This window comes from Ochotona princeps, chromosome 6 (assembly GCF_030435755.1).
Source record: "Ochotona princeps isolate mOchPri1 chromosome 6, mOchPri1.hap1, whole genome shotgun sequence".
Classification (NCBI taxonomy): Eukaryota; Metazoa; Chordata; class Mammalia; order Lagomorpha; family Ochotonidae; genus Ochotona; species Ochotona princeps.
In genome coordinates this window covers 25,499,275-25,511,264 of record NC_080837.1, presented here as the reverse complement: position 1 = coordinate 25,511,264, position 11,990 = coordinate 25,499,275, and the positions used below count along the sequence as shown (strand labels likewise).

Here is an 11,990-nt window from a genome sequence, read left to right as displayed (position 1 = left end):
GCCATTATTTTCCAAAGATAATTTTAGGAACTTATGAAAAGAAAACTGCATAACAAATTTTAAAAAGCACTAGGATTACTGTTTCACATTACTAAGCTACAAGATTAAATCTTGCTCTACCAAGAACCACAGTATCCTCCAAAACACATTCTATCCTGTGCCATTCCAGGCAACATTCAGCTCCTATCCTAACATCCAGAACTGCTTATCAGAACTGTTCAACGAGGGAAAGCCAGTCAGTGAAATAAGACTTAGTTTCACAAAAACATTATGTTCTTCCAAGACGCTAACAAACTAAAACAGCAAATACCAAAATCAAGTCTTATTTAAAAAAAAAAGTATTAAGATTGTCATATAAATTGGTTAAGTTCTTACTGTAGCCCGCTTTCATAAAATGCATACAAGCAATATTTTACTGCAAAAAAATCTTTATTTTATATATCCTTTCCATTGAATTTCTGTGGACAGTTATTATATAAATGTTGCCACAAGTTACTTCAATATTTAAAAACAGAACTTCCTGATTTATATAAACACTTCTACCAGGGAAGATTTAACAAGGAGACACACTCGAACATCCACAATCTGATGCTCTGAAGACAGCAATGTGGGAGAAATGTATTTTTAATCACCTCTCATGTGCGTGACCTTCTGTAAAATACCTGTCAATAATTTAGCAAGTCCTAAGTCTCCAAAGGAGATTTTCAAAAGCACACATTTTTAAGAAGTATCCTCCATGTCCACATCTTCTTGTAACTGCTGTACCATTTTTTCTTCCAGCTGTTTGCCTTTAAATAAAAACAAAAATGCCATCAATTCAGTATGATGTGATCCTGCAAAACTTTTACCAGCACTTATTAAAGGAGCTGAGCACTTGGGAATAGCAGTAACCATTTGCTAACAAATTCACAAATGTTAACAGGGAACATCATACAGCCTCCAGGTCCTAACACAGAGGAAGCACTGCAGACACTGGTTCATTTCACCCTAGCAACCCTACTTTAAAAGTAACAAAACAGAGGCTTGGAGAAGAATTACTCCGCAATTAATTCCAGTAAGTCTAAAAGCTGAAAGCTGAACCCCAGCCACAAGGATTCAGGGTCCCAAAACAAATACTGCAAGATTTCTATTGTGTTTCAATACAAACAACCTAGGAAGGGCTTTCACACTTGACATGTAGTTACAGAAACCCAGCAAGACTGAGGCAGAATTTCTCCACCTAAGTCATCTGCTTAAGCAAATCCCAACCGATCAGACCTGAGGTCAACGAAGCAAGACTGGTGCTAACAAGCAACACATCGACTACACTCACCAACAACTGTGCCAATCAGTGACCATGCCAAAGTGACACAAACAAAAATGGAAATTTTTTACCCCTCTTGTTGAAGCAGGCAACTCCTTGGCAATGCGGGACTTACCTGCAACAGGAGCCCGGATGAGGTGGATATTCTGTTTGACTTCTTTGATGTCCTGAACTTTCTGTAGTTCTTTATTTTTCTTCAATCTAGGATAGAACACATAGGATAGAACACATCAAAGCCCTTACATTATTCACAGTACAGCTGCAAAATTTCATGAATTAAATAAGCCACAGAGATGAGAAAAGAGAAACATCTTTCCTCTGCACCCTTACTCCCCCTCCCCTCCCCGACTCAGCAGCAACATCAGCACCCAGTGAACAGCCTCGCTGTTGTCTCAAGTGATTCCCACTTCCATCCAAATGTAAGGTGAAATCACCTTTGGAATTCTTCCAGAAGTACATTTTCTAGCCAAACAACTCAAATTCAAAATCATTTTCTAATTCTCAATGATGGAAATCAGGATTCCTATACCACCAACTGCTCATTCACTGTATCCCTTGTGGCTAGTCTGACACAAAATGGGGACTGAATGTATGCTTGCTGAGTACAAGAAGGATGTGACTGATTTTTAAAAATCAGCAAATCTCATCAAGATCAATATCTCTTATGTACACAGAATACACCATACAACCTCTAATTACTAAGCTGTCTACAGATTTTCTCAATAATTAACACTATCTCTGTTTTATGTGGATTTTATCTTTCAGTAATTCTAAGAGCATAGCAACCTAAGATATTAAAAATAACTCAAGGTAAAGAGAATTTCACAAAATATCTTGCCCTGCACTCTATAAAAATGTCATGTAAGACAAAGGAAAATGACAAACTGTCTGGATTACAAACGCCTGAAGATGCAGCAGCAAAGAACAACACGTGCTCCAGAGTTTTCTATTGCTTGGAAGGACATGATTAGAACAACTGGTGAAATATGAATGAGCTCTGTATATTATCACCATTGTATCATGTTTATCTTTGGTAAATCGTGTTTACATATGAAACATTCCTATTCTCAAGATACAGACACTTAACTACACCTAGGAGGTATAGTTTATAAGAACTATGTAGGAACTATAATTAGGAAGATACATCTTCAACTTTCTAAACATAGCAACAAGAATTACGCAAATGTGGAAAAATGCTAATATGTTTGCTTTATGCTATTGTTGCAAGCTTTTTGTAAACCTAAAGCTATGCCAAAGTTAAGCTTTAAAAAAACTAATCTCTTTAGATATCTACTAATTATTTTCACAGAAGTTACTCTACAAATATTCATACCTGTTCATTATAAATTTAGCTTGGCGTTTCTGCTTTATCTCTTCAACTCTCTTCATTGCATCAACTAAAAAAAATTTCATAAAAATTAGCAAATATATGCACATGCAGGCAGTATGACTATAACCAACAAGTACTTGAACAAACACATCTTTAATATTCCATATAAAATGAATTTAACTGAAAGACATTTGCTGTCAAAACAACTTCTACCACTGAAGGCATGTGTTCTTTCGCTGCCATCACTGTCAACCTTTCTTTTAAAAAGGGTCATGGTATAATTTCTATTTTACAAAAGCCTTCACTGCTGTTAAACTAAATTTCTACTTTAAATTAACCCAATGTCTTTCAAATTTAATTCTGCAGAGAACTGTGATAATGGGCAACTAACACCATGTTCACCTGGGTATCTCTCTGAAGGACAGCATCTCTCTAGTCATCAACTTTGTCTTCAGGGGCTTGGGCTACATTGGCCTGTGCTGACCACGGCAGAAAGGACCAATCAGTGCTACCACATTCTCGGCCACTAGACTCCAAGTGTCTGGGAAACTGTCTACAGGAGCTGCAGCCGTAAGAGAATCAAGTCCAACTAAGCTCTAGAGCCTAGAACAATGTCAGTACTGTCCAACAAAAGACAAACCATATACGTAATTTTAAAATTTCTAGGAACTGTATTTTTTTAAACAGGCATTTATTACACTGACTAATAATTACATACAGTAATAACTATGTGCTAAGTTTAGTGATACATTTTGTAGAACCCATTATAACCACAGTAGGTAGTACTAATTAGGTATTTTATGTGCTATTCAGGTAATTTACATGTGCTTTCATATTAAGTCTTCAAAATCCAGCATCCATGGTGCATTAATAGCACATCTCAATTCAGATTAATTATGGTGAGCCATGACACACAGGAATCTCCTAGACAAGTAATATATATGTCTGGAACACCACTGAAAAACACTTCTACTAACTGTGTAAAACAGTAGGAAACAATTTTAAGATTGTCACACTGTCTACCCAGCCAATCTTCCAAAAGTCCATTTTTAGGGTCCCAATACAAAACGATAACAGAATCCTCTCAGGAAAAAAAAATCAACAGAGCACTGAAAGATTCAGAATGTACAGATGTGCAAATGAGTAGGGCACGGGACATTCTAGGACGTTTAATAATGTCCTCGGCAAGCGTGCCTTTAAAATCAAATTAAGAAACCTATGAAGTTATAAATCTCTTCGGAAATCCCAGAATTTGAATCAATGTTATTTCCTTAACTAAATAAACCCAATAAAACCAACTGCTTTCGGGCCCGGCGCCTTGGCCTAGCGGCTAAAGTCCTCGCCTTGAGCTCACCGGGATCCCATATGGGTGCCGGTTCTAATCCCGGCGGCTCCACTTCCCATCCAGCTCCCTGCTTGTGGCCTGGGAAAGCAGTCGAGGACGGCCCAAAGCTTTGGAACCCTGCACCCATGTGGGAGACCTGCCAGGTCTCTGGCTTCGGATTGGTGCACACAGGCAGTTGCAGCTCACTTGGGGAGTGAATCATAGGACGGAAGATCTTCCTCTCTGTCTCTCCTCCTCTCTGTATATCTGACTTTGCAATAAAATAAATAAATCTTTAAAAAAAAAATCAACTGCTTTCCAGAAATCAATTTTTCAATTACAAAAGAGAAAAGGAAGCCTTTATTTATATTAAAAACCATATATTTAAACAGGAAGGCAAAAGCAGGCAGGCACAGAGACAACAAGGGGAACACTTAAGGCTAAATGGAAAAGGCAATTCCAAATTCAGAAAGGCAAAGCTTTACAGGCATCAAATACTACTACAAAGATCCATAACTTTTTTTCAATTTCTCCCCTACAGAATTGTGACTGACAGGGAACTGTGCTGGAAGCGGCACCCTGTCTATGATCCATTAGCAGGGTGACAAGGTATGTGCAATTGTACCCTCCTCACTCTCACACTCAACAACACTGGAAACACTGCCCAGAGACAGCCACGCAGTTAAAGGTCTGGGGTCGGAGCAGCCTCAAGCAAACAGTGAACTAGGTCAAGGGACTCAACCTGACAACACATGGGACATTTTCCATTAAAATCCTTGCCTACTTCAGGGAAAAAAAAAAAAAAAAGTCAAAAGCTAGATATTATTGCTTTTGATTTCAGTAGTCTAGAATTTCATTTTTACCTAAGTCAAACACTTAGAAGTTTCCTCACAAAGTCTGACAATCACCTTCCGTGTGAACGCTTTAATTTTAAAGAACAATAGAGGCCAGCACAGCCACAACAATGGCATCTCATTTAAGGGCCAACTCAATTCTGGCTGCTTCTCTTTCTTTTCTTAATATGCATTTATTTTCATTGGAAAGGCAGAGTTATGAAGAGAGAAGGAGAGACAGAAAGATCTTCCATCCACTGGTTCATTCCTCAAGTGGCTGTAATGGCCAGAACTGTGCCAATCCAAAGCCAGGAGCTTCTTCTGGGTCTCCCACATGGGTGCAGGGTTGCCAGGTTTCAGCCAGTCCTCCACTACTCTCTCAGGCTACAAGCTGAGACCTGAATGGGGAGTGGAGCAGTTGGAACACAAACCTGAGTCCATATGGGATCCTGGCGCTCGCAAGGCAAGTATTCAGCTACTGAACCATTGCGCCAGGCCCCTGGCTGCTCCACTTTCAGTTCAGCTTCCTGCTAACGCATCTTAAAAAGGTGGCCCCAGTGTTTGGACCCCTGCACCTCCATGGGAGACCCAGAAGAAGCTCTAAGACCCTTGTTTCAGCACGGTCTATCCCCAGCCACTGAGGCCAGGTGGGAAGTGACCCAGAAGATGGAAGACCTCTGTCTGCCTTTCCTTCTCTTTCTGTAACTCTGATTTTCAAATAAATCTTTTTTTTTTTCAAAAAAAAAACCTAAATTTTTAAAAGTACACAGAACCCTTATGCAGTTTACATACCTAAACAGTCTAAACTTGAAAACTGCCTTTGATTTTATGCATTTTTGGCCATTCTTGTGTTCTTATAACTACGTAGGGAACTTCAAATGCTATCAAGCTTAATGATATTCTTTTATGATACAACAGCCAACGCTAAGAAGGATTTGGAATAGTTTTTAATAAAAGATACAAACACAACAGAACCACTGGGGAAAAATAGGACAGAAAAACAAAAACGAAGCAATAAAATAAAGAAATATTTAAATAAACTGACTTTTAAATTACAATAATATCTTGAATAGTCAAAAAAAAGCTTTCTGTTACTTACTAGTTTTATTCCACAACTCTCTCTGGTATTTGACAGGTTCATTTCTTCGTTTTTCAAATTCAAATGAATTATCCTGTAGGAGCAAACACAGGTCAGAGAGGCAGAAAGAAGCAGTTCATAAAACACTCTTCTTTTCGCAAGAATTCTGGCAGACACGATGAAGAATCTCCTCAGAGCAATCCAAAAAGTGCAGTCTCCAAACTTCTCCCCCACACACTCCCCGTACAAGACAGCCCTACTGAAGGCATTACACACAGGGGGCTCTCAGAGTGGTCCCCTGGAAGAGCATGTCATGGGAATTAACCAGAAACAAAAAGCTTCCCCACCTTCCCACTTCAGATAAGACGCACAGTCAGAAAATTTTATGAGGTTGAACCACTGGAAATTTCCATATTTTAACAGTTCAAAAAAGTCAAACAAGAATTTCCTATGATCAACCTAAATACCTGTTACAGCAAAAAGGTATGCCACAATGCATCTGCACACACACACGGTGCTGCTGCCCAGGTACAAGCTCAGCCTGTACTTCAGGTCCTCCCCAGGTGTTCTGCCACCTCTACCAGCTGGCATTCTGACAGTTAACAATCAACATGGAATCTTCTTTAGATGCACAAAAGCATTTTGGACAAGCAACAGGTATCTCTTGGCTTCCAAAATGATCTGGGGCCAGTATTGTGGCATGGCATGTTAAGCCACCATGCTTGTATTAGCAGCATTCCTAAGGATGCTGGTTTGAGTTCCCTGCTAATTTACCTGGGAAAGCAGTGAAAAATGGCCCCAGCACCACATGAGAGACCCAAAAGATGCTCTGGGGCTCCCAGGCCATTGTAGCCATTTGAGGAACGAACCAGCATATGGAAGATCTCCGTCTCTATTCCTTGCTCTGCAACTCTGCCTTTCAAAAATAATAATAATAATAAATAAAAAATATCTGACATTGGCAGGTAGAACAGAACTAATATTGTACTTGGCTATTTCATTGGCATACACGCACTCTTTTTCACACCACAGTAATGCTAGCAACAAGGTCAACAGTAGCCAGCAGGTGACTGTGTGGCATACTCTGTGCATGCCTCATACACACCAGGTGCTAGGCTGCTTCTCACCCAAGCAGAGAATTATCCATGTGACAGTAACTGCAATTCAGCCTTGCATTTTGGTCAAATAATACACTTTCTGTTCACGGAGAAGCTCTGATGTTATGGAAGCCAGGAAAGGGCTTCAATGGCAAGTGCTTACAGAGAGAGGCTGGAAGCAGCAGACAGCACAGAGGGGACAGGTTTGACGGAGAGAGAGCAGTGGAGGGAGGACGTCATTTAAAGACCTGCCTTTCACCTCCTCCCTCTATAGGATTCATAGTCAAGTCTCAAGAGATCTTACAGCAACCCAGTGTCAGTATCCCCTTGGGAGCTCACCCCATCAAACCCCCTTACTGCTCAATTCCGCCTCCTCCTCATACCAGCACTACTACTATCTTTGTCCTCAGACACAAGCCCTTCTCTGGAAATCTAGAACCTGATGAAGAGTCTATTACAGACCTCATCAAAAGCCCACACTGCTGTTTAGAAATCCTTCAAATAATTAACTTCATCTCAAAATCCTTGAGCACCAATTTCCAACTTGACCTCAATCCATTAAAATGACTTTGTTCTTTCTTTGCAAATGCTAAAAATAGTTTTTAGAGAATCTACTTTTAAAAACTGGATTAGAAATGCTTTCCCTTTCCAAAATTCTACAGAACTAAGGTTTGCAGGATCGCAGGACATCAAGGTTATTTCTGCACTCAAACATAAACAGAGCACTCACCATCTTTTATGGCAAGCCTTGTTTTAACTAGAACACACCACCTCTGCTCACCCAATCCAAGTGACTTCTCTGAAAACTGGGACAACTGCACTGCGAGCTGGGCACACTCACCACTGTCAGTTCCTTGCCGGCTGCTTTCCGGAATGCTTTGGTCCACCTGACCTTGCGAGGATTACGCTTCTTTTTAAAGTTTTTATGACATTTGGATTTACAGAATCTGAACACCTGCGAGAAAAGTAAAATATTGATAAGTCAAAGTTAAAAACAAATTTTCTAACACAAGATATTACCCCATATGACAAGAATTCTAAAAAAAGCAATGGCTCTAATTCACAATTCCTTCCACTTATAACACCATTAACAATGTGCAAAGACACATTAAATGGAGATTGAACGTTTCTTCTATCAAGTATCATCCCAACTACTTAAGAGCTCTGAAAATTTATCATCAAAGAGCAGGCATTAGACGCAGAAGTTGTCACCTGAGACACCTAAGCCACATATTGAGAGTCCCTGGGTTCAATCCCAACTCCGTCCTGGTTCTAGCTTCATGCGACTGCACACCCTGGGAGGCAGCAGGTGCAGCTGACAGCTCAAGTACTCGGGTGCTTGACTCTTAGGCTGAGTTCCTGGTTCCAGGCCTTGGCCTGGTCCAGCCACAGCAGAACACATACGTATGTCATCCGCCCTCCCCTTTTTACAATTCAAGTAATTTCTTTTAAAAATGTACTAGCATTTTCATGGAGTAACATTAAAGTCACATAATGATACTAAATTTTTCAAATAGAAGCATTCATGTTAAGTTCCTTCTTAATTCAGGCTAATTTTCAAAATTCATTTTCTATATGCAACTTTGAAACAACTATTTTGAAATCTCTTTCAATTATTTTCACCCTTCTTAAAAGTACAGAATAACCCAAAAAGCAATTATAACTGACAAGAGCTTTAGTTCCTAAAATATTTATTCAAGTGTACTAGCAAAAGCTGCTTTAATTCTTTACCCATCATTGCACAAAATGTGACTCTTTCATACTGCTAATTTACAACTTGATGTCTCAGTGTGTTTATGAAATGGCTGATTAAGACTCGTAACTTTAAAGTGCACCATTTTACTTGGTAATGTTGTAGAACACATGGCAATTTATGAATGTTACTGGAAGAAATATGAAGAAAGCAATCCTTTGAAGTTGATGGACCTTGATAAAGAAAATTGAGTTGAATTATCATACTTAGAAGGTGTGACCCATAAAAGAAACAGGTTGAAATGACAATGTGAGGGTATTATAGATGATGACAGCGCCTGGGGCACCAACATGGCACACCGCAATGCTGGGTTGTGGGTCTGGCTGCTCCCCCGATTCCAGCTATCCGGCTGATACACACCTGGGAAGACTCCGTGGACCTAGACGCCCACCTGGGAGGCTAGATGGAGCTCGCTGTTCCTGGCTTCAACTCACAGGCTCTCACTCTCACTCTCCACTCTCTCCCAATCCCACTCCCTGCTAAAGCACCTGGGAGAGCAGCTCAAGATAACCCAGGTACTTGGGCCCCTGCCACCTGCATGGGAAACCCATATGGAGCTCCTGGCTGCTTCCCTTGACCTGGCCCAGACCTGGCCACTGCAGCCACTGGGTGAGTGGACAAGACAAAAGCAGGTATCCCTCCCTGTAATTCTGCCTTTCAAATAAGTAAGTACACCTGTAAATAAAACTGAACAGAGTACACACCTCAAACTAAACAAGCCTCTAGATATAGCACAGATACAAACTCTTTGCTTTATATGTACTTTGTCCTACAGGGAGCTTCAGGCAGATCACAATATACAGAACAGATTCTCCGAGCAAGGTCAACGCCAGTTTACCCTCCAATGCAGCCCCGAGAAATGTGAGTGATAACAGGTCTATGTCCCTGAACTAGAAAACACAAGAACCACTGTAACCTCCTACAGTAAACCACTGAAATTAATGGATTTTCAGTACAAAATACAATTATCTTATAAAGCCTCCAACATTTAATATATACTAACTATCCCCCCCCCACAAACACACACAGAGCTGAGGTCTAATCAGAGTTGAGCTTGTCCTGGGTCTTTTCAATTCCAAACAAGAGCCAACAAGAAGTCTAGCTGACTCCATATCCAGGAAACATGAGATGTTAAGAGCAGCATAAGGTCTAAGGAGGGAAGCCTGTGAGGATGTTGGTCACCACAGACAATGAAGGGGATTGTACTAGAGGATGCGCAGTACCCACCACATGCCTGAAGCCGTACCAGGTGCTGGGAATAGTGAAATCACAGCACCCAGGCTAAGCTTAGGAAAGCAACGCCAGTTTTGCTGTTCAAACTACAAAGACCAAGATTAGACTTGGATATAAATGAGTATAAAAACTACATAAAATAACATAGAAACATGAAAAGGTGCTTCATGTATGAAGACAAGTAAGGGACAAATTATGCGACGTGTAAGGCTCAGAGCGGCAAGTTTCCTTCTGTGTAGTCTCCCACCATCCCTACTGTCAACAGGCAAATAAGTGATCTACCCACTCAAGCCTCAAAGTTCTTCAAATCCTTCAACTAATACGATAATTTTATTAAGCCTCAATAAGGTTGTATTTCTCATATCTGCAAAATGTCAAAATATGGGAATATTAGCAAAAAATTCACAACAGAATCTGAAGTTCATTTTATGCAAAAGATGTTTGCAAACTACAACTTCTCACCAGACACATTGTTTTTCATGAAGACTCCTTGTAACATGCAGATTTCATCTTCCAACAAAATAAATTTTTTGGTTCCATTTCCACAAACTTACTGAAACAACATCATTAGGATCAGCTAATTCCACTCTGAAAAGTGAGATACTTCTAGGAAAGTCAGTCCCACCAGCTATCACACGGTCAGAGGATAGCACAGCGGAAATGCCTAATCTGAATCAAATGCAGCAAGGCACAAGGCAGAAACGACAGCAGCCTCCTCCCTGAGGCAGAACGCAGAGGACCCGACCAAAGACTCACAGATGCTCAGGGAGGGAGAGAAAAAGCTCCGTCCCCATGCCCACTGCCCCCAGGCCCCCTGCAGTCCAACCCAAGCAGGAGCTGGCCACACAGTGGAGAGTGCCCAATGGGAGCTAAGGACTCGCAGAGCAGAGGAGACAATCCAACAGTGGAGGAAACATGTTTGTACTTTTGGCTAGTGCTACCAGGCGAGGCTCCCGCCTCCCTCATCACTCCGCACTTCCATTCTGCCTATCACACAGCACCCCACAGTGCCTGTGACCAGCGGGTCTACACCCCGCAGACCCCACGGTGCCCGTGACCAGCGGGTCTACACCCCGCAGACTCCACGGTGCCGTGACCAGCATGTCTACACCCACAGACCCCACGGTGCCCGTGACCAGCGGGTCTACACCCCGCAGACTCCACGGTGCCGTGACCAGCGTGTCTACACCCCGCAGACTCCACGGTGCCCGTGACAAGCGGGTCTACACCCCGCAGACCCCACAGTGCCGTGGCCAGCGTGTCTACACCCCGCAGACTCCACGGTGCCGTGACCAGCGGGTCTACACCCCGCAGACCCCACGGTGCCCGTGACTAGCGGCCCTCCCTCCTGACCCCAGCCCCCCAGCGCACCCACGACGCCGGCAGAGAAGCCCATCGAACCCGAGGCGGCCTGGAGCCGCCTAGCACCGCGCCGCCGCGCCTCCCGCGCCGCGCGGACATCGGCCGCCTCACCTTGCAGTCGTTGCGGACGAACATCATGCCGTGGCCCGGGTAGATGGGCCCCGAACAGAAGTAACACTTCTCGATACGCATTTTGAGCCCGCGTGGGAACCCACGGGCCCGACGCCGAGCCGGAGAGGAAGTGGTGTAATCTCGTCACAGGAAGCACTTCTTCGCGATGCCCCGCCCCTCGGCTCCTAAACCGGCAAACACGAGCGCCTTCCGCCTGCGGCCGGCCCCGGAAGATTGGATGCGACCGTGAGCGCGCCACACGGAGGCCGGGCGGGCAACTGCGCTGCCACTCGCGCAGGCGCGGAGCCGCGGACCTGGCTGGGCCTCGTTGTGGGAGGGCGATGGGATCAGGTGGACAACGAGGGACCAGGCTTCGGTCGGCATTTGCTGATGTCTTTTATTAGCTTATCTTGGCCTTGAGCTTCGCCCCGGAAGGTCTCCACACCGGGAACTGTCTTCAGGGACTCTTTTTCTCACTACCTGCCCTCAACTAACCCCCAGTTGTGGTCCCAAAAGACACTGTCGTCCCAAAGAGAAGCTGGCTGTGAAAGCCTGGGTCGCTGAGG

General features: G+C 42.9%; 1 protein-coding gene across 1 annotated transcript; it reads right to left on the bottom strand.

Annotated features, from left to right (window-relative positions):
• Positions 1 to 399: 399 nt before the first annotated feature.
• Positions 400 to 11,602, bottom strand: RSL24D1 (ribosomal L24 domain containing 1). Its single transcript, XM_012928690.2, has 6 exons — positions 11,425 to 11,602; positions 7,807 to 7,920; positions 5,890 to 5,962; positions 2,637 to 2,700; positions 1,419 to 1,504; positions 400 to 788 (listed from the first exon to the last, which is right to left on the bottom strand). Exons 1-6 carry the CDS (start codon positions 11,503 to 11,505, stop codon positions 721 to 723), a joined length of 486 nt encoding a protein of 161 aa, XP_012784144.1. The 5' UTR covers positions 11,506 to 11,602; the 3' UTR covers positions 400 to 720.
• Positions 11,603 to 11,990: the final 388 nt, after the last annotated feature.